This window comes from Equus caballus, chromosome 16 (assembly GCF_041296265.1).
Source record: "Equus caballus isolate H_3958 breed thoroughbred chromosome 16, TB-T2T, whole genome shotgun sequence".
NCBI lineage: Eukaryota > Metazoa > Chordata > Mammalia > Perissodactyla > Equidae > Equus > Equus caballus.
Window position 1 is genome coordinate 77,618,090 of NC_091699.1, and position 23,033 is coordinate 77,641,122.

Below are 23,033 nucleotides of genomic sequence, written 5' to 3' on the forward strand. Positions count from 1 at the left end.
CAGGTAATACGTCTCTAATGCCTAGAGGTGGTGAGATCTAGTGTGAAGAGAAAAAGAATGGGCATGTCTGTGACGCTAGACAGGGTTTTAACGTTTCTGTGTCTCAGTTTACTCTTCTGTCAGATGGGGAACAATAAGGCCTGTGTTATTTACCTCAGAGTGTTGCGACAAAAATGAATCTATAAACCAGAGAGTACTCTGAAAAGCTGAAAATCACTATGTGTAACAGAGGGATCACTATTAAAAAAATCCAAGTAAAAAGAGTAACAAATATATTTGAAATTCAAAAGCCATATAACATCTTAACGCTAGGAATATACTCACAACATTTGTGCTCTTTCAGTTACATAATGACCAACATGTGGAAAATGGAAGATCTAGCCAGTTTAACTTGACATTAACCTTGGACCTACTATGTGCCATGTCTATGCAGAATATCTAGGGATATCGACTGAAAAGAATCAGTGCCTGCCCTCAACACAAGTGTAATGGGGAAGAATGCCATGTTTTCCTCTAATTAAACAAAACAAGACTTAACAAAACCACCTTTGATCCCATCTCCCCCATCACTGCCCATTTCTCTGCACAGCCTTCTTGAAAGAACTCTCAGTAATTGCTTCCCTACCTCACAGTCTCTTCTCAAACACTCCAACTGGTCTTCTAGCCCACCTCTCCACCAACTCTTTTCTTGTTGAGGTCAACAATGACTGCGAGGATGCTAAGTCCAATTGTCTCTTCTCTATCTTACTGACCTCTAAAATAGCAATAGATGCAGTTGTCCACTCTTTCCCTCATGAAACATTTTCTTGCCTTGGGTCATGTGAAACCTTACTCTATTTCATCAGGTACTCTGTTCAAATTCTTTTGTGATAACTTTCCCTTTGCTCAACCTTTAAGATGTCAGAGTCCAGGGGGGAAGGTCCTGAGTGTTCATCTCTGTACCTACAACTCTCTCCACATATATATGCTATATATAGTGACATATCCAGCCCTATCTTCAAATGCCATCTACATGTCCCTGACACCTCAATCTGTACCTAAAGTCCTAACCTTATCCCAGAAGTCGACTCAAAAATTCAACTGCCTACTCAGCATCTTCACTTGGATATCTAATAGGCATCTCAAATTTAATAAAACCAAAAATGAACTTCTGATTTTACTCCACAACAAATCTGCTGCCCCTACCAACTCTTACCCATCTGAGTAAACGTTACAGCTTCCTACTGCTTAAGCCAAAGAATTAGGAATCATTCTTTGCTCTCTAGATCAACTCAACAAGTCCTGACAATCATACTGAAACCCAAATCTGTCCACTCTTCCTTATCTCCACTCCTACCCTCTTAAGTTCAAACCACCACCATTTATCACATAAATCAAAATCACCTAACTCGTTTCTTTGCTTCCATTTTTTGCCCCCTCCAATATGTTCTACAAAAAATGTTCTCAAAAAAAAATCAGATCATGTCATTTTCCTGATTAAGACCCTCCAGAGATTTCTTATCACATGTAGAACAAAATCCAAACCCTTTCCTGCGGCTTACAGAACCTCATGTGATCTGACCCTGCATACCTTTCCGACCTCTTCTGATACAAACTTCCCCAGGCCTACTGGCCTTTTTCTGTTCCTAGAAAACACCAATCTTCTCATTTTAGAGTCTTTGTACTTGCTGTTCCCTCTGCCTGTAATGGTTTTCCCTTTATTTCTTTGCATGACTGATTCCTGTTTGTCATTCAGAGTCCCTCTTATCGCTTCTCAAAGAGGCCTTCCATGGCCACCCAACCAAAGCAACCAACCAGTCACTAACATGTGACCCTGTTTATTTCTTTACACATGTATCATTACCTGATTTTTTTTTTTTTGCTTACTATCTGTCTCCCCAACTAAGTGATACAAATTTTGAATTTGAATGCAAAGTGGTTTCAATATAATATGTTAAATGCCTCAGGAGCCCTGCAGAGGGAAAGATTCACTTTGCCTGGCAGAAAGGTTTTCACGGATGAAATAACATATAAGCTGGATCTGCACCATGTCCATGACGCAGAATAGGGTGAAAAGAATTAACTGAGTAGAGAGCAGGGAGGAGAAAGATTCTTGGCAGAAGAAACTGTGTGAAAAGAGAAGCAACAGGGGCGTGGTGTGTTTAGGAGTAGCCAATACCTCACTGAGGGACTGTGAAAAGCTGGGACATGGAATAAAGGGGGACAGGATGGTTAAGGCCAGAATTTAAAAAGCCTATACATCATGCCGAAGAGCTTGGATTTTATCCAAGAGTTCATGGAAAACCAGAGAATTTTTAAAATCTTTTATTTATTTATTTATTTTTGCTGGGAAAGATTCTCCCTGAGCTAATATCTGTTGCCAATCTTCCTCATTTTTTTTTTTTTCCCTCCCCAAAGCCCCAGTACATAGTTGTATATTCTAGTCGTAAGTCCTTCTGGTTCTTCTATGTGAGCCGCTGCCACAGCATGGCTACTGACAAGTGAGTGGTGTGGTTCTGTGCCCAGGAACTGAGAGTGAGAGTGCTGAACTTTAACTACTAGGCCATCAGGGCTGGTCGAGAATTTTTGATCACCACTGCTCATCAGGCCATTGCTGAGATGGCATCCCACATCGCAGAGCCAGACAGACCTACAACTAGAATAGCATACAACTACGTACTGGAGGGCTTTGGGGAGAAGAAGAGGAAAAAAAAAGAAGATTGGCGACAGATGTCAGGTCAGGTGCCAATCTTGGGGGAAAAAAAAAGATATGGCTTAAGTTTTAAAAATAAAACTCTGACAGCAATGTGCAAGAATACAGAAATCCCAACTTCCTGAGGCCTCTAAATTAAAAACAAATCAAAATAAAATACACAAATAGCATAAATACCAACCCATCTGTTTGAGTGGTTTCTATTAGTCTACTAGCATAATTATTTTTGCATATTACCTACATAAAATGTCAGTTTTCAACTTAGTCATGTAAATAAAATTTTGATGTTTGTTTAAATGTTTGTCTACTAAACATACCTGGGTAATAAACTTTTTTTCCATCAGTCTTGTATACAACCATTGTGATAAATTCTCGATTATTTGCAAAATCATCCTAAAAGCGCAAAGAATCCAAAGTAGTTATTAGGAAAATGGGTTCAGTGCTCTTAAGTGGGAAAAAAAAAAAAAAACCCTACTTTTAAGAGCATTTATTTCAGCTTTGTGCTATAAAAAACTTTTCTGTGAATTAAACTATTTCAATAGATGACCACATTGTATGAAGTAATATATTAAATAAGACTCTGAGGCTATTAAGATTACGGTTACCCTTTATAGAAACAGACCTAATGACTCAACATTTCCAAACCCCCGTCAGCATATTTTAATGTTAAATAGTCTTAAGATCTAAAGCATATATAATAAACCCCAAAACCCTTACTAAAAAACACAAACTCCCTCATGTTTTTCTTCATAGATGATTTCTGAACGAGATTTTAAGTGTCTGATTACAAATTATAAATTTCCTTAGAGGAAAATATTTATCTAAGAAAACACTATTTTCAAACCACCTATACAAATGAAACAGGCTTGTGATCAAATTACATATTTTGTCACAAGGTCTAATTAGATTTAAAACATTTCTGTACGGGATATCATAAGAAGGGATCAGTACCTTGTCTGTTATGTGTCTACTAAGCAAAACCCAAACTGCAGCGCCTCCTTGTGGACACTGCACCTCCAATTTGTACTGAGGGTTGTTGGCCAGGCTATACACATCTTTCACAGGTCCATGCTTAGCATCCCAAGTACTAAAAGATAAAGTCAACAAAAACGGCAGTAATTAAATTTCTCAGAACTAAAATATAACATTACTTTTCAAAGTGTTGTATTTCAAATACATTTAAGTTATCAGGTTTTATGTTTTTAAAATTTTTGGCATAACCAAAGAAGAATATAAAGAAAATAACTATTACATGATAGTTATCATAGGCATGACACAAAGAGAGAATACTAGTTTTCCTAAACTAATCATTACATTTTAAATGAAAAAAGTGGAGACCTCTATAAAGCATATTCTGAAATGTGCAAAAGTTACCTGTGAATACATGTTGATTCTTTAAAAAGACTTGGATTCCAACTCAAATAAATCACATCATAATACTGGCAGAGATCATCCCATGAAATCCAAAATATTCCTGAAAATGAGATGTCTTTGTTAATCTAAAAAATATCTTAATGATAAACGACTTAAGTCATTTAAGTACATTTCATACTGTTAAAGCATGTTAATTAGAGATCAAATGGTATTAAAGTTAAAAAGATATGTTTACCATTATCTATTTTCTGAGCTGTTCGAGGATCAAAGTTTAAATATTTTTGCAACTCTGGGGTCCAGTTTTTTACATCATTTTCACTGTATCTTCCTTTCCAACGTAAATGACTCCAAGGATTTTTCAGTTGGATAAATCGCAGCCCCTATTAAAAAAAAACAGAAGATATAGTTGCAAAACAGTTTTATCACTCTTTTCTTTTGAGGAAGATTAGCCCTGAGCTAACATCTGCTGCCAATCCTCCTCTTTTTTGCTGAGGAAGGCTGGCCCTGAGCTAACATCTGTGCCCATCTTCCTCTACTTTATTTGTGGGACGCCTACCACCGCATGGCTTGACAAGCTGTGCGTAGGTCTGCACCCAGGATCCGAACTGGCAAACCCCAGGCCACTGAATTGGAACGCACGAACTTAACCACTGCACCACCAGCCAGCGCCTAGTGTTACCATATTTTTATTAGTTATATCATGCATTTTCTAAGAGAGGATGCATTCTGAATACTTATCAATACTTTTCCTTCCAAATCAACTTGAAATTAATATTCTTTAATCAATACTTTCACCAGGTCACATACCTGATCAAAAACTGTCAATGGCTACATATTCCCTAGAACTATACTGGTCCATATGGTAGGCACTAACCACATGTGATAATTCAAATTAAAAAACCTTAAAGTCAGTTCCTTAGTCACACTTCAAGCATTCAAAGGACAACGTGTAAGTAGTAGCTAATACACTGCACAGCCCAGATAGAGAACATTTCCATCATCACCGGAAGTTCTAGGAAGAGGGCTGCCTTAGAGCATCAAGAATTTCCTGTCCTTTCAAAGCCTACTCTACTCTGGCCCACGTTATTTTCCAGTACTCGTACCCCATGTTATCTCTGGCTCTAATCTAGTCCTTCCTCTCACAATCCCCATAAATAATCTGTCTTCAATTTCACCTCTAAAGGCATTTGCTCAAGCTGTTTCCCTGTCCTGGAAGGCCCTCTCTGATCCCTTTTAATGACCCTTCCTTTCAGATTCCCTTTAGCTTCTTCCTTCACTGGACTGTCTCTGTGAAGATTGAAGCAGTGAAGAAAAGAGAAAAGAACATGGACTTGGAAGTCAGAATGAAGTGGGACCAAATTCTAGCTCTCCTATTAATCAGCCTTCTATCACCCAGCCAGGGGTGGGTCATGTACCTCTCTGAGCATTTGTTTACTCCTGTACAAAATGAGGATTATAATGTCTCCTTAGAAGACTGTTGGGAAGGTTAAGTGAAGTAACATATGCAAAGTATCTAGTACTCAGTAATCCCCTTCTCCTTTTAATGACTACCTCTCCTCTACACTTTATAGTGCTAACAATCTGTATTAAATTAGTTTAAAACAAATAATATCCTATCTTGTATTTTCCTACTTGTGCAAATGTAGGTAGGAGTCTTGTCTCCCCAATGAGACGGTAAACTCCTTGAAATGCTAACACTATTATCCTTTTCCGGAAGTCTCCACTGAGTTTATGGAAGAGGGTGTTAAGGTTCTGGCAAGTGCTCAATAAATATTGGGTGTGTCTATAGAATTGATTACACTGATTCAGAAAAACAAAAGAGTGTGTAAATCCAGAAGAGGATGTATCTCTTTTCCGAGTGGTCAACTTAGGAAATTGTATTCTTTTTCTAACGATGTCATAAATCAAACTGTCTGGGGGACATCTTTTAAAAAACATATTCCTTTGCTATTCTAAATGTGGCAAATCACGGCCTGGGGTAGATGTGACTTCTGGACGTAAGGCTCATTTCTCTGAGGCTTTATTCCCTAGAATCTTCAAATTTATTTTCTCAATTTCTTCTTACCACTTGTATCTCACCTCTGCCCCTGCCACACATCAGCAAACAGACACTTAACCCTAATTCCTTTCTTTTCATAAAATCTAGTTCTACATGAGCAGGAAATCTGCCTTATTTTAGGACTCTATCCCTTCTTGAAAAAGGAATATAAGGGAGAGAAAACTGCTGCTGAGCTTTTCAGAGGCAAGTCCCAGGCATCACTGACATTCAAGGACACTAAGACATGGCTGTAGATTTTGTTTAGAGAGAGAACCAGCAATTCAGAGGCCCTGAATAGGGGAAGAAATGCTGGAGAACTAAAAAAAGGAATCTGTTTTATGATGAAACATCCCATTTCCAAAGTCATTCCAACTAGCAGCAAAGGAAAAGCCTGGGATAGGTTCAGAAATCCCTTGGTAAGACGTGACTGGACTTAGAGGCAGCAGCTTGAACTGAGATGAGCCTTCACAGTGGACTATGCAAGATCGCCTCAAGGAGGAGACCAAAAAGTGATCCAAAGGGAGGATCGCTGAGACTGAAGTGAAGATCTTAGAAGGTGCAAGCAGGTTAGAGGGAGTCAAACAAAAAGGATAACACTTTCCTGAAAATATTAATAAGAAAATCTTATTAAGTGAAGAAAGTCACGAATGACATAAGATTGGGAATAGCTTTAGTCTAAGATTAGATCTATCTGCACAAATAAGGTTCTAGAGATAAATGCCTGAAGGAGACAAACATGGAAATATTGTTAAATAGAGAACTAAGGAAGTATCTCAAAATACAGACAACAAAAATAACATAAAAATGATGAACCCAGGAAATTCTTCAAATATATACCCAAAGATACTGGAGAAAACAAAATTTTAACACACATGAAGACTTTAGGTAAAGATCAACGCTGACTACAAAGACTTCATGTAAACAAAAGGAAACGGGTCAGCTTCACAGTGTGAGACGTCTGCTCAAGCTGGGTAATGTTGCTTTTGATGAGTAACTTTCAAAGAATTATGATGTGAACGTGAGCACTGTCACAGTGAGGAAACCTGTCACTGGGCCCCCATTTACTCCCTCCACATATGCTCTAAAATGCTTTAATCTTTACAGAATAACTGCCATGTGGAATTGATACTATGTGAATAATGCTACTGATTTTTAACTAAAAAGGCTGTTATTGGAAATTCTTATTTGACTGGCAATCAGTAATTTTTTAATGTTTTGTTTTCAGGTCAAACCACAGGTGCTTGTTTTCCTCATAAATATATTATTTGTCTAGTTTTCTTGAATAATCTAGTTTTCTTTGCATAATCAAAACAAATAGTTTTATATTCCAGGTAAACGATACAATTTTCACAGAAATTTTTCTCACATTCAAGCTTACTTTCATATTGACTGTTTCATTACCTAAATTTAAATCTCTTGCCATTACCTCTCTACTGGTCACCTATTGATTAATGCTTACATCAAGGATGTTTTAACAATAAAGTAATACATACACAGTGTTAAATATTCTCACAATTGAGAATAACAGTTGACAAGTGTTTGTGACAAATTACATTTCTAACACAAACACAAACGTCTCAGCTTATTCAGTTTCACGTAAAGTTTTACATTTTTTAAGTAGTCAAAGGAAGAGACAATGCTATACAGTATGCTTGGGAGTGCAACAGTGCCCAGCAGATTTAGAAAGCACTGAGACTATACATTTTTAAATATTGCGGCAGGTCCCCACTGACTTCATAATTCATGTAATTCCACGTGTCACATAAGAAAATCAATCTAATTAATACATACTGGTCCCCTGTTATTGCTGATTGATCACTACTTTTGTCTATAGGTTTAAGCAGGAAACTGGCACGCACACCACTGGTTAAACTTTCCAGTGACAGACAGCTTAGGTATCATACCACCAGGGAAGAAGAATCCTCCTCAACAATCTTTGTATTACCTAATCCATACAACAGATCCATTTTTCAGTTGAAAATCACTAGTCAATAACCTGAGAAATAATGAAGTCAACCATTCCAATGATCTGTGCACAGAGACAGGGTCTGAAAGGCTTGACAGCATACAAGGGCTGCTAGCAAGAGAAATACCTGCAAACCCACTGGCATGTTCCTTATTCCCAGGTGTTCTCTTCTCTTCCGTCCCTGCACAAAGATTTCTGCAATGTCTACTATGCTCTAGAGCCTAATGCTGTGATTAGCTCCAACGGCAAGATACAGCCCAAAACCTTGAGGCTGTGTATTCATCCCAACCCTGCTACTTTTACGCAAAAAAAGGGGCATGTGGCATTTCTGTTCTGACACCAATATCTGTGCTGTCACTGTCGTTATATTTCTCATCTTTTTATTTCATAATTTCCAAGGATAGAGGTCAAGTTGTTTAATAGGTGGAACAAGTTAAAAACTTCACCTACCCTTCATTTGTCAGTATTCAAAAGTCTAACATATCATTTGGGATCCTTACAATTTCTTATATCAAACTAGAAAAACAAGAGAAAAAAATTTAAGGCAAAACCTTGAACTCTCTAATATCCAAAACAGCGTATGCATGTGTGGGAACCAGACCCCACTTCTCTCCTTCAGCTTCAGTCATCATTCCAGTTGATGCAGTGATGAGGACATCCCCTTTGTGAAACCTGGAATGATCCCACAGACAAATAATGAAAGGAAAACACATTTGTAATCTCAGATCATATCATCTTTCCTAATTTAGTCTAGTGGTTTACATGAAAATTTCCACAAATTTGACACCTTTTCCAAAATGGGCTATTCTCAACATCCCCTGAAGAACTTTCAACAAGAAGTACATTTCTATTTCACAGCACAGCAGAGAAATTATCACCCCTCCTCCCTCTTTAGACTACTTAGTTCTCAGGTAGAAACCTATCAGTAAAGGAAAGCAAATGCTACATATGCACATGACTTACAAATAGAGACGAAGATGTGAAACAACAAACGCACGTCTCCCAAAGCACCATTTTATCCAATCATTAGGTTTTCTAGTGTCACTGCTGAATGTGTATTACTGTATAGACAATTTTCCAGTCCCTACATGTGGATTCTCCATTTAAGGCTTAAGCTACCTTCCTCTCTATGTTCTCAGACTTCTCTTTTCTCACTTTCCCTCAATTGGTAAGTACTTAGGAAATACAAAATAATTTTTCCATATTACAAATTCCAGATTCAAACATTTGTGATTATCTACAATTTGGATTAACTGTAACCATCAGTGAGAATAAGGGCTGGCTGTAGCAACTGAATAAAGTGAAGTCTATTATAAAAACATGATTTCCCTAATAACTGAAAATGACAGCCTCTCCAGTATCTCGTCCAAATAAGGCATGAAGTTTTAAAATAGCCCCTTTTACTACCAAAAAAAAAGAAAGAGAAAAAAAATGTTTACCTTTGATACAGCATCCTGAAAGAATTATCCTTACTGAAAGTCTGGCTGTCTGAATGCATAGCAATCCTCTCCGGTATCCACCCAGTCAGTGCGTGAAGATCAATATTCTGCGACATAAACACATTTCAGCACTGTCAACGCTGTTTTCAAGCTCAAATAGATCCCCGGGGTAGCTATTAATCTCATTGATTTAATGTAATGATTCTGAGAGGAATAAATCAGAAGGTAGTAAGTTGTGTTCTACCAGTAATAAATTTCTTATTTTACTCAAATTCCTACCTGGATTTAAGCACATGCTTGCCTTTTCCTTACAATTTTCACTGCTTTTCTTGAATACAATAGAATTGTTTTACTGGTAAATATGATGAAAACTCAAAACATGTAACTGAAAAAACTGCTTTAATAATAATGACAGTCACTCACCATTTAGTGAGTTCTTATGATACTAGTCATTTTTCTAATGTTTTACATGTATTCTCATTCTTTCTCTAAGCTGCACTGGGTAAACAGGCACTGGATTAGAAAACTAAACTAAAAATATCTGAAATACAGAAGGGCCGGCTTGGTGGTGCAGCAGTTAAGTTCACACCTTCCGATTCTCGGCAGCCTGGGGTTCGCCGGTTTGGATCCCGGGTGTGGACATGGCACCACTTAGCAAAAGCCATACTACGGTATGCGTCCCATGTACAAAGTAGAGGAAGATGGGCATGGATGTTAGCTCAGGGCCAGTCTTCCTCAGCAAAAAAAAAAGGGGGGGGGGATGGGCAATAGTTAGCTCAGGGATAATCTTCCTCAAAAAAAAAATTTGAAAGACAGAGCAATTGAGCACGTAGGCTAGGAAGAAATTTTAACATCCTATTGCATTTTTTACTATGACCTATACATTCTGTGCCTCGCATTATAAGAACCAGAAGAGTGAAGGAGGCCTGGCACTAGGGAGAGAAACCAACCAGGTACGAATGATGGGTGATTTGAATACCTTACTTGATTTAATCTTCATAATTCTAAGAGGTGTGTATTATCCTTATATTACAGACAAGCAAAGAGGCTAAGAACAGTTTAATACTTTTTCTAAGGCCATGGGCTGGTTAGTGTCATAATTCAAAGTCATGCTAATGTGACTAATTTCTGACGTTAAGTCCAGCAGTTTACCTCAAACAACTATGGGACATTAACACACACATTGATTTTACAGGTTTAAGTTGTGAAGGTTGGGCAAAACAAACAAAAAACGTCTTCAACTTGAATTTACAAATCAAAAAATATGTAAGGATGACAATATGGCACATCCCTTTGATCTGAAGAGACTTCTTTGGCAAGGTGCCACACTGTATTGAGTCGGCCTATATTCCAATAGAACAGCAGACACATACATTGTAGGCTTTTCAATCTATACAGTGCCCTATCCTTGGAAGAGAAAACATGTACCCCTATAATAAAGTGACTCATCAACATTTTTCAGGGGTTGATAATTTATTTTCTTTTCCTTTAAACAAAAATATCATCTATAATCTTTCAAATTTAAAATAGTCATATTAGATAACATAAATTTGTGTCTAGATCATCCTTTCTGTTACTTACTGAATTGGATCCTGGGAAATCATATCCTCCCATGACTTTCATGTACGCTTTTTCTATGAGAGAAACCCATAATTCACTTTTGTTGTTAGAATAAGAACAGAGCAATTCTCCCTTATGATCAACAGGTAACTGGTCATCAATTATCACCTGGAGAAAGAGAACATTAATTTCCTTTCTATCAATTAAAAAAACACCTTTTATACTAATAAAATCAAAGAAATGATATGCCTATACTGTTTTCATATTTTCACATCATAGTTTTATATTTTTAGAATTGGATCAATTATAAAATGTTATAAGATGTCTTCATTCAATTTTACAAGCTAATCTCCCTGTCAGGTGATAAACCTTGAGCCAACTGGTTAAATGTTATGGATCTACCATCAAAATTATTAGATTCTAGAAATGTACATTATATCTAAAATAATTATAAAAGGGCCTCACTTTTAAGGTAAATTACAATGTTACTACCTGTCATTTTAACCTAAACCTGCAAAAAGACTCATGCTAAGTATAGTTGTAAAAGTAGAACATTATGGCTAAAAAAATACATTTAAATAACAGAGGAAGTAATCACCACAAAGATACAGTTTCTAATTCATATTATAAAGTGATCTGGGAAACAAGAGGATAAGACGAATTTTGATCCAACACTAACAGGAGAATTCTGCAACTGCACTTTGAAAGTTTCTTTAAACAAAGAGTTATTTAAAAATTATAGTTCAGAAAAACCATTCTCAATAACTTTGTTTAGTTTTTAAGTAATCAGCTAGAGCACTGGTTTTCAAAGGGTATTCTCAGACAACAGCATCACCATTACCTGGGAACTTGTTGGAAATGCAAATTATGGCCCCATGCCAGACCTACTGAATCAGAAACCCTGCTGGTGTCCAGCCCAGCAATCTGTGTTTTAACAAGCCCTCCAGGTGATTCTGTGCACACTAAAATTTGAGTATTACTGAGCTACAGAGCAATTTCTCAGCTTCTCAGATTAGAAGCACCAGGAGATCTTGTTTAAATGCAGATTCTGATTCAGCAGGTCCAGGGTGAGGCCTAAAACTGTGCAGTTCTAACAAGTTCTGGGGTGATGCTAATACTGATCCATGTACCTCTGTGAGTAGACAGGAACTAGAAAACCCCAACAATGCAAGACCCTCACAACATAGTTTGAAGTTCTTAAATAAATTAGTGTAATTTAAAACTATGCATATATTTCACAAAGGAAAACAGAATTTTAAAGGCTTCCTACATCTCAAGTTATGACTATACATATAAACGCTTCTGACCTGAGACACAGTCTGTCCAATTTCTTTTTAATCAAAAAAGTAATTAAGATCAGATTAAAATTTATTTTAAGCATTAGCAATCACTAGCTCAATGTTACCTTTTGGAACCTCCTATAAATTTTCCCAAAACATTTTTTAAAAGACTTTATACTTGTCATGATTTTTAATTACTAGCATATGATGTTAGTAGTAGTAATACGTATAATATCGCAGACTCAAAATCAACTAAACTGACTTTCTAAATGTTCACACAAATAACATTTCTTAATGATTCTACTCAAGATTCAAAGGTGGGGAAGGGAGAGAAAGGAGGAGTTGGGGTGGGGAGAGACATTATTCACCTTTCTTGGGACACCATTGAGGTGAAGTTTTACCATATACTTTCCACATGGATTGTACTCTGGCTCACCATCCTTATTCTGAGGGTAAATTATGCTTTTGTAAGGAAAATAAATATTGAAATACCAACATTAATATTCAATATAAACCACTATGCAGGATATTATATTTTATTTAGACACATGCTATTGTCTTGACTATTTTATAAAAATAAACATGAGAATTTTTTTCTATAATTGGCTTAGAAAAAGAATTTCACTTGAATCAAAGTGCTTATTTAATGTAAATAAATGAATGAAGTATTTTATGAGATTATACAGCAGGGCATAAATTTCACAATATTCTGAAAAGAGCTCAGTTTCTAATTATACACTCTAATAAATGTTCTATTAAGTGGATATATTTTAAACCAGTTAAAATAATCTACTATTGGCCCCAAGAAGAGAAGACCATTTCAGTTAACCACAACTAAGGTGACTACAACTCTGACAGTAATAAAGTTACTTAGCACAACTCTGATAAACTTTGGCAAAATTATCCAATAAGATACCTGTAATAACTATCACTATCAATTTTCTTTTACACGTTGCATATTATTTACTTATATGGTCTATTTATCCAAATGGCAAATAGCTTAAAACTATGGTCTGTGTCTAATTCATCTTTGTATTCTCCAGACTTAATACACAAAAACTACTCAGGAAAAGCTGTATGAAAAAATTATAATGCTTAATTTTTACAATGAATGATATTAAGCTAAAAAGCTTTTAAAAATTGAAAGAAAATATTTCAGTAACATTTCAGTACATTCAAAAGCAGTTCCAGTCAAAAGAAATATATTATTTTATATTTTCCAGTTGTCATTATTGAAAGTTAAAAAAAGGTGAGATTAATTTTAATATTTTACTTAACCCAACATTTCTAAAATATTATGATTTCAACATATAATCAATATGAAAATTTGAGATATTTTCCAATTTTATATTTTTTTGTGCTAAGTTTTCAAAATCTGATGCATTTTATACTTACAGCCCATTTCAATTCAGACTAGCCCATTTCATGTATTCAACAGACACACGTGTCTAGTGGCCGCCCTACAGTGCAGTATAATTATAAATATGACATGATTTTACTTTAACCCATTTATTTAAAAACATATTTATTCCACATACATTATTTTAGCCATATGAGCATACGTTCTTAGATTGTTTTAGCAAATCTTTCCACATTCACAAATCATCTGCTTAACACACAGGGGCCGTAATATTCTGAGTGATACACCCTCTTCATTTTCTATGCAGGTAAGTCCTAAGTTTCAAATTTCCAGTTGAGACAATTATATGAAAAAGACTAAAGGGACAAAAATAAAATTTTACCTGGTAATCAACTTCTTATTAAATCGTCTTTCATAAGCTGCACTGATAGCCAGTGATGCCACAAAGGAACAATCTGATACTATTGTCTGTTAATAAGAATTTATTAATATATTCACTCATTCATTCATGTAATTTCAACATTACCACAATATTTAAGCATTGCACCTAAGCACCTGACTTTTTATACTAAATATCTGAACTGTTGCTTGAATAGGAAAATAATAAATATAGAAATACCATACTGCCAATTTTCTTCAAACACCTATTTTGCTCAAACAAATCCTAGAAAAACCGAATAAAGTATTTCAATGAAGTTAATTTAGAATAATCAAATATAGATGATGTATTCTCTACATGGATGAAAGCATACTCACTGAATCACACTATTTTTAATCACAAAAATTAAAGGCATTTTTTAAGAAGCTGGTTTATAATATAACCAATTAAAATGAATATGCACATCAGAAGACTCTTCAATCACAGTATTTCAGGACTCTTATTTTTACACTAACATGGATGACACCTGTGACTTCAATGCAAACCTTAACTGAAGTTTGTACCAAACCCATATTGTTGTTCTACCACTGAAGTGTTTCAAATAAGTCCAATATCTTTCTGTCTTTTATATCTATTCAATTACCAAAGGTGAAGTTCAGATTCTCAACTTTCTCATTTGCAAGCACATATCGATAAATAGGGTCTATATAAAAATCTGTAATTGCTCAAAACAGTTATTCATACTTATTAACTCAGTATGACTAAGTCAAAGCGTGTAGAATGAATAATTTTTCCAACTATACTCATGCATCTGAACGTATAATAAAAATCTAAGGAAAAATTCAAACTATATTCAAATTACTTTAAAATGCTAGCTTTCGTATAAAATTATACAAAATGTTTACCTGCTTTATGCTAAAACTGGACACAGTATAAATCATTGTAGGATTGTTGGTGAGGTCTTCTGGTCGTACCCATTTGGAAAATGTAGCTTTTTGTTTAGGTGATAATGGTAGCTTGCCCCATCTATCACTGAGGTAATAATAAAAAATTTACTACTACTAGTAATAACATTAATCTTAAAAAATGACTCAAAACCACAATTAAATGTTTCCTAGAGTTTTTTTTTTCAGTATGGTGATCATAGCTATATTTATGCCATCCTAATATAACTCTCTAGTCAAATCTAGTTCTTTGCACTTAACCATGAATCCAGTCAATCTGATCCTCCTCCTCAATTGAAACTGAAAACTCATAACTAAAAACAGAAAAGCAACTTAAATTCATTTATATTTACTTTAAGAACATAATTAAAAAATTTAATTTAGTATGGCTATATTCAAGAAATTCAGTTTCAATAAAATGGAGCCATTAACAATACAAGCAGATTCATTCAAAAGGACCTAGGGAAGCAACAGATCCTTATGTTGGCTCTTGACAAACTTCTCTACAAGGCTAATAATGAAAGTAGCTAATTACTGAGTAACAACCATGTGACAGGCATCATGCTAAAGTACTTTACATACATTATTCATTTAATCCTCAAGACAATTCTATTAAAGCAAATATTTTTGGAAAAGGCTTAAAGTGATTAAATAACTTGCCAAGGTCACAGAGCTAAGAAGTAGCAGAACTGGCCCTTGAATCCAGGTCTCCGATGCCAAATTCACCGTTCTTATCCACTACCCTCTATCCACAGTATGCTGGAAATACACCGTATAATATTTCTCTAAAATTGATGTATAGCACAAATAAAAAACATCTACCTTTCCTCAAACCTCTACTAGAGCAAGGGCAACAAATTTTGTGGTTTCAAAGATTTCTAGGATAATATGTTATATGGTATGCAAACTGAAGCAAATATAACATTCTTTTTTCAAAAAATATTGATAGATATTAGGAGAAAGAGGGTTTTGTGGTTAGGTGTGACCTGCAAACTCCTGGTTAAAGTCCTGGTTTTTCACTGGAGGATGGCTCTAAACCCTTCATAAGCCAAGGTTTCTGTAAATTTCTCAGAGTAGAATACAGTATGTAACACTTTTCACACTTTTCTGATAATCATCTCACAGAACCATTAGTGTTCTAGGTAACATTTTGGTACTTGCGTAGTATCAGTAGTTGATTGTAAACAGAAAGAGAACTGAGTGAATTCAGAATTTAAAGACAGCCATCACAAAATTCTAGGGGGAAAAAATAAGACATTCAAATCTATAACCTAATTACTTAGTATTATTAACCTGCCATATGAACCATAATCCAGAATAAATCCAAGATTCCTTCATAGCTGTTTTCTTAAGTCAACACTAAATTACCAAATTCAATGTTTTTTTCTTAGAACTTTAAAGATATTAAAAATATTTTATAAATATAATTTTTACTCAATAATGCTTATTTTATGGTTTTAAAAGTAATACAATTCCAAAACAGGAAAAAAATGTTTAAAAATCCATCTTTCTAACCAAAGATTCATAAATTGTGAAGCCTTTTCTTGTCATCTGTTATCCTTGAATTTAAAAATGTTTACTGTTACTTTTTCTTCCGATTATTCTCACCGTAAAATAATCTAGAAAACAAGAAAGAAAAAATCTTGCTAGCATAAGTTAATTTAGTATTCATTCTTGATTTTTCTCCAAATTTAATTAAGTATTTACTGAGTACCTACTATATGCTAAGCACTGGGGTACAAATTAATCAAAATAGACAGTATCCTTATGAAGCTTCTAATCCAGTGTGGAGGACAGACATTGGACAAGTAAATGTGATTTTGAGTAAGTAAAAGCAAAAAGTAAAATTCTAACTGTGACAAATGCTATGCTTAAATTAAGGGAGTTTGTATGGTATATTTTGCTGTTTCAATTATATTGTAAGCATTTTTCCACGTTATTTAATTTCTTGAAAACTTGATTGTAGCTGTATAATATTCTTCTTATGAACATTCTGTTGTATGGGCACTAAAAATATGATTTATCTTAATTTGTTACACAAAAATTGGAACTACAAGTTTACATCTCTACTTGAATATAACCATATAAGAACATATTAGAATAACTGATTTTCACAATTATAATAATATTGAGGATTATCTTTTATATAAATCACATCTATAAATACTTTTTAGAATTGGTTTCCTGAAGTGAAATTACTGGTTAAAGGGGTATAAACATTTTTAAAGTATCCGAAATGTACAGCCTAACTGTGTAATATAATTTAGTATTTAACACAAAGTTATTTTTCTAACAGTTAACCCTTATTATATAGTGCTTGCAACATAACAAGCACTACTGTAAGTGCTTTGTATTTTATTAACTCATTTACTCACCACATTAACACTATGAGGTAGATTCTATTATTATTTTAAAATCTGAGGCAGTTTTAAAAACTTGCCCAGGGTCACAAGGGATATGAAATTGGTCAGTTTGGCTCTAGAATCTGTGCCTTTAACATCAATGCTATGAAGCTTCTCAAATATAAAAATTTCTTACATCCCAATCAATAACTAGCATCACACGGTTGCCCTAGTGAAAAAATTAGGTTGAGAACTTAGTGGCTTTGAGACATCTAACTTTCGCCCGTCCAAGAACAGCAAAACGCTTGAAAATGAGAAAGCAGTTCTTCTGTTGTTTGTAGAGCCTTTTATATGTTCTGTATATAACAAGCATTCAACTGATTTTTCTTCTCATAATAAATATAACACACTCATTGCAGAAATTTTGAAAAATAAAAATATTTAAAAAAGTCAAATCACCCAATTTTGCTACCTAGAGACAACCACTGGAAACATTTTCATATGTATCGTTACATCACTCTTTCTACGTACCTATAAATATATGAAAGAAAAATAAAATTTGGGTTTATATATATAATTTTCTATCTTTTTTATTATATTGCAAGCATCTTCAAAGACATTTTTAATGGATAACATAATATTTAACATAATAATATGGATGTGCCATTATTTAATCATTCCCATATTGTTGGATATTTAGTTTAATAATTTTTTGCTGTAAAAAATGCTTCGATTAATGCTCTTATTATATTTATCTTCGACTGAATTTTTATTTCCTTAGGATGACTAGAAACTGGGAGTCCTGAACCAAACAATCATTTTAAGGCTTTTGACATATGCTGCCACTGTCTTGGAAGGCTATGTTAACCAACACCTTCATAATTAGCCCTTTCTTGAATTCTATCTTCTGAGTAAACCGTGGTATTGTTATTCTATTCTCTTTTTCCATTCAATTCCTTCACTGACTTGCATTTCTGTTGCAATCCAAACATCAATTTGACAAATATTTACTGAGTATAGCCATGTGCCATGTAACAACGTCTCAATTAACAACGAACTGCACATACAACAGTGGTCCCATAACATCAGTATCGTACAGCCTCAGTGCGTAGAAGGCTATGCCATCTAGGTTTGTGTAAGTACACTCTATGATGTTCTTTTACCGAAGAAATTGCCTAACGACACATTTCTCAGAACGTATCCCCATCGTTAGGCAACACGTAACTGTACTTAGCTTGTGCCAGGTAGTGTGCTAGGCACTATGAGTATAATATCAAGGAAAAGGACATCCATATGTGCTCATTACTAGGCAAATGATAACACAGGTACTCTTGCTATGTTGCCCCACCTCCTTCCCATAGCCGCACCTCTCCTCCAATCAAAATTTTTTAATACAAATTTGAATTTCAAGGCTATGAATTACACCAGACTTCAGAGTATGGAAAAAATGCTGGAAAATTAAAACAATCTTGGAAGTAAAAACTGCAACAGTGGTTACTTACCAGAAAGGCATCGGATAGGCAAAACGTTCTCTCAGATCGATACTCATGAAAGGAACATATTCTATACCATTTATTTTTGATGTTGTCCTATAAAACACAAGAAAAAAATCTAAAGTAAATGTTCAGGTCTACCTTAATTACCAATCTTATTTAAACTCTTTAAAATTTGAATGATAAGGTATGATACTATAATAAAGTTAAACTGACTGTCATGTTATATTTGGACAAAATTTTCATAAAATAGTTGAATACCAAAAAATAAAACAATTGCTTACTTTGGATTTTAAAAAACATGACATCTACAATTCTGGAAAGTATGTTCTTCATATTTTCTGGTTATGAGAATATGGAATGCATGGTAGAAGGAGGAAGTATCATAGATGTCAGCTATGGCCTCTTGACAAAGAAAGGTGGTTTGCAGTAGCTTTGCATGTTCTCTTTTTGTTTTGTGTATATGTTTATTTGTATTTATTAATTATTTCCTCCTTTTGTTTCTTTCCCTCATTTTACTTACAAGTAGTTGCAGGGTAACTTCACAATTTAGTTTCTAGGAAACAACATTCAGTGAGACTATCACTGAATTTGAGGACAATTCACAGTCAGCGATGGATACAATGACTGTGTGGATCCTCACCTACAGAGGATGACAACTTCTCACTCATATGAAGGACAGCTGGATTTTGTTAGGTAGAAATACAGAGCTGTTCTGTTGTGGTATGAAATTTCAAATGTGTATAGAAGGGAGCATATGGATGCTGAGTAGCCAAAGGGTTGGACTGTTATTAATTTATTGTCTCTAAGCTCCAAAACCACCTTTCTTTGTCCTGCTTTGTGTTGTGTTGGTTAATATCCAACTTTTCTAGGGAAAACGAGCAAGACTGGTGGGAGTAAAATCAAAATCTTCTGTAGGAAAAGAAAGAAAAATGCCTCAGGCTCAATTTTAGGAAATTAAAAATGAGCAACTACATGACTTGCACAACTCTAAGCAGGCTGGATCTCCTCCAGAGCCCAAGTGAAGAACAGCCACACTGCCTCAGAACACAATCACAAGAATTTCCACATCATTGTTCTTTTGAATTTTTAATTCGAAATCCCAAGGCTGCTTCCAGACACTGAGGCTGCCTTCCCAGACTAGGGGTTAGCAAACGTTTTCTGTAAAGGGCCAGAGAGTATACAGTTCTGGCTTTGCAATGAGGTCTCTGTGACACAGTCTTCCGGGTTGTTTTCTTCTTTACAACCCTTCAAAGAAATGTAAAAACCATTCATAGGTTAAGGCTTCCCTTTGCTGACCTCTGGCCTAGACTGCCGTTTCAAGGTAACTTTCTCTCCCATTAGGTTCCTGGTTACAAGTTGCATAGGTTATGAGTGGTCTGCCATAGCTCTATTTTGCCCCCTAATCTTCAGCGCTCAATTCTCAAGAATGTTATTAGGATTTCAGAAACACATATGTCTACTAGAAATGCTAACACTAAAATATATTAGAACAAATTTTAACTTTTTCAAAAGTTGTGACTTATAACAATTTAGAACTAAGTAACACCAGAACACACTATAACAAAGATGTGAATGAGACTCAGCAAACCTAATGAGAATACAATTACCTGCATTGATTATGTTAATAAAATTGTTACAATGACTCATAAACTGATTTACCTGAGAACTTCTATTTCTTCTGCTGTATATCTCTGTCCTTGTGCATCACATGACTGTGGACTTACAAATGGCTGAGGTCTTTCAAGGAAGGGATTAGTTCCTAGTGGAAAATGTGCCCTCACTGGAGGTGGCTTTGGTTTAATATTTGTTGACTTGATTTTGCATAATGGCTTTGTTAAAGGCTCACTCAATGCTTCAGCTCTATAACAGAGAGAGGTACAGAAAAAAAGGTTCTAGTTTTTCTTCTCACATTTATGCTTTCCAGAAAACACAATTTACTTCAAGAACCAGTCGAGCATTCCTAATGTAAAATTAGTATATAAAATTCTTACATCCTAGTCAATTACTTAAGCTACTCCTAAAGTATTTTTGCAGATATTCTATTGACAACAGTAAGTGAGCACTTACTGCATGTCAGATACTATGCAAGGTAAGGAGGATACAAGAATATATAAAACACAATCCCTACTGTTAAGGTGCTCATAGTTTTGTGGGGAAAGAAAGACAACTGCATCGAAAGTGACAGGTGCTAGGACGGGAGGATTACATGTGAGTGAACACAGAGAAGATGATATTAATTTAATGATTGGGAAAAGAGGGTGACTCAGGGAAGTGTTTTTGAATTGATGTTTGAGCTGCAGATAAGTCCACCTGGGGAGTGAGGAAACATTCTAAGTAGAGAGAAGAGCATATGCAAATGTGCAGAAGTATGAAACAGCATAGCTGAATTAAAATAATTTCCAAAGAATGGATGGAGCCCCTGTGAATAGTGTAAACGAGAGGCAGGAGGAGATGAGACCAGGGGCAGGGGGTGGACCACAGAAGGCCTCTCATGATATTCAAGGGAATTTTGACTTTGTTCCGTCAAAGGACTAAGAAGGTAAAAAATAGAACCTGAGGTCCATAGATGAGCTTTAGGAGTCTGGTGAACACTCTGAAATCATATGCAAAAAAATTTTATGTACATTTTTCCCAGAGAGTGGATTCTCAAAGAAGCTCATGATTAACCCATGTCCCTATGCTTAGGATGCTCTTAGAGAATACTGAATGGGTTATACACATAGGTAATAAACATCACCTATGATTTTGAATGGTGAAATAAGACAAAATGGAGATGATAACTATGTGTCAAGTGCCCACATGCTCATGCATTTGGACAAACAAACTAAAGGTTAGATGACGGTAATGAAAAGGAGAGATAGTCACACCGCAATAAAAAAAGAAGGGACTGGTGGTGGTACAACAACCAGTCGGACCTTCAAAAAGAGGTAATTTAATTAATTCATGCTATAACTATAAATGTAATTTCTACCCTTTTCCTTTGTCTCTAACACTCTTCAAGAGGTCCAATTCTCAAATCTATTCATTCTTTGAACAAATAGCTACTGAGCACATACTATATATATGTCTGGCACTCTGCTACGTGCTTGGTTACAGTATTGAACAAGACAGACAAAATTCTCTGCCCTCACAGACCTTACACTGGGGGTTGGGGGTTGGAAGAGACACAGATATTAATAACACGATAAACTGGTAAATTTCATATACCTTAGAAAGTGGTAGAAGTCATGGGAAAGAATATTAGAATACAGTAAGCAGGATAAAAGTACTGGAGGAGATTCCACTTGAAACAGAATGGTTAGGGCAGGCATTATTGAAAAGCTGACATTTGAACAAACAGTTGAAGGAGCTACACACATTGTATAATTTGGGCTATGTGTATGGCTATAAGCCCGCTCATTCGCAATTTCTCTAATTTTAGTTGTAGCTCTGGAAGGCTATGTGGAAGTTCTCTTTGGAAGTTTGATTTTACACAACAAAAGAAAGTCTTCCATTTCAAATATCATAGTCATTTTTGTTTTACATATAATAAAAACTAAATAAAACATTTCTTCACTGATTTGTTATTTCTTGAGTTTAAAGCAGAGAACTACAGAGGAGTAAATTCACTTAGAAGAAGGAGGTATTATCTGCTTTAGCTCTCAGTCAACCTGAGATGGTTTGTTACTACGAACTCTACCACACATTTAGATGAATCTGTCACATTTAAGTAACATAGTACACTGCCATCATGAATAACAACTTGGGTGACCAAAACTCACCTATCTAGTGCCTGTCGAGCCAACTGTTTCAGTTTATTTTGCAGAGTTTTATCAGCAGTTTCAGAAGACTTAAGAGAAAGAGAGAGAGATATTATGAAGCATAATTATTTTTTAATTTGCTTGATCCATAACATTTTAGAAATTTACAATGCACATTACATTTCTTGAAATGATGAGAGAATAAACAAAGAAGATAGTTTATTTTCATCCGTAAAGGTATCATTTAAAATAGTAGTGAAGGGGCCAGCCTGGTGGTGCAGCGGTTAAGGGCACACGTTCCGCTTCGGCAGCCCAGGGTTCACCAGTTCGGATCCCAGGCGTGGACATGGCACCACTTGGCAAGCCATGCTGTGGTAGGCGTCCCACATGTAAAGTAGAGGAAGATGGGCACAGACGTTAGCT

At 35.3% G+C, this 23,033-nt stretch overlaps 1 protein-coding gene across 2 annotated transcripts in view; it reads right to left on the reverse strand.

Moving 5' to 3' along the window:
* Nucleotides 1-23,033, reverse strand: part of CAPN7 (calpain 7) — a 38,121-nt gene that overhangs the window by 6,158 nt on the left and 8,930 nt on the right. The window contains exons 4-16 of one of the 2 annotated variants that reach the window (XM_023620905.2): nucleotides 22,632-22,699; nucleotides 20,530-20,730; nucleotides 18,877-18,963; nucleotides 14,994-15,120; nucleotides 14,092-14,177; nucleotides 12,718-12,811; nucleotides 11,091-11,237; nucleotides 9,510-9,616; nucleotides 8,622-8,742; nucleotides 4,302-4,446; nucleotides 4,067-4,166; nucleotides 3,644-3,779; nucleotides 3,010-3,085 (exon numbers count right to left, since the gene is read on the reverse strand). In XM_023620905.2, coding sequence (XP_023476673.2) covers nucleotides 3,010-3,085; nucleotides 3,644-3,779; nucleotides 4,067-4,166; nucleotides 4,302-4,446; nucleotides 8,622-8,742; nucleotides 9,510-9,616; nucleotides 11,091-11,237; nucleotides 12,718-12,811; nucleotides 14,092-14,177; nucleotides 14,994-15,120; nucleotides 18,877-18,963; nucleotides 20,530-20,730; nucleotides 22,632-22,699 — 1,495 coding nt within the window. The remainder of the gene's footprint in view (nucleotides 1-3,009; nucleotides 3,086-3,643; nucleotides 3,780-4,066; nucleotides 4,167-4,301; nucleotides 4,447-8,621; nucleotides 8,743-9,509; nucleotides 9,617-11,090; nucleotides 11,238-12,717; nucleotides 12,812-14,091; nucleotides 14,178-14,993; nucleotides 15,121-18,876; nucleotides 18,964-20,529; nucleotides 20,731-22,631; nucleotides 22,700-23,033) is intronic. The other variant, XM_070238128.1, reaches the window with a different exon arrangement.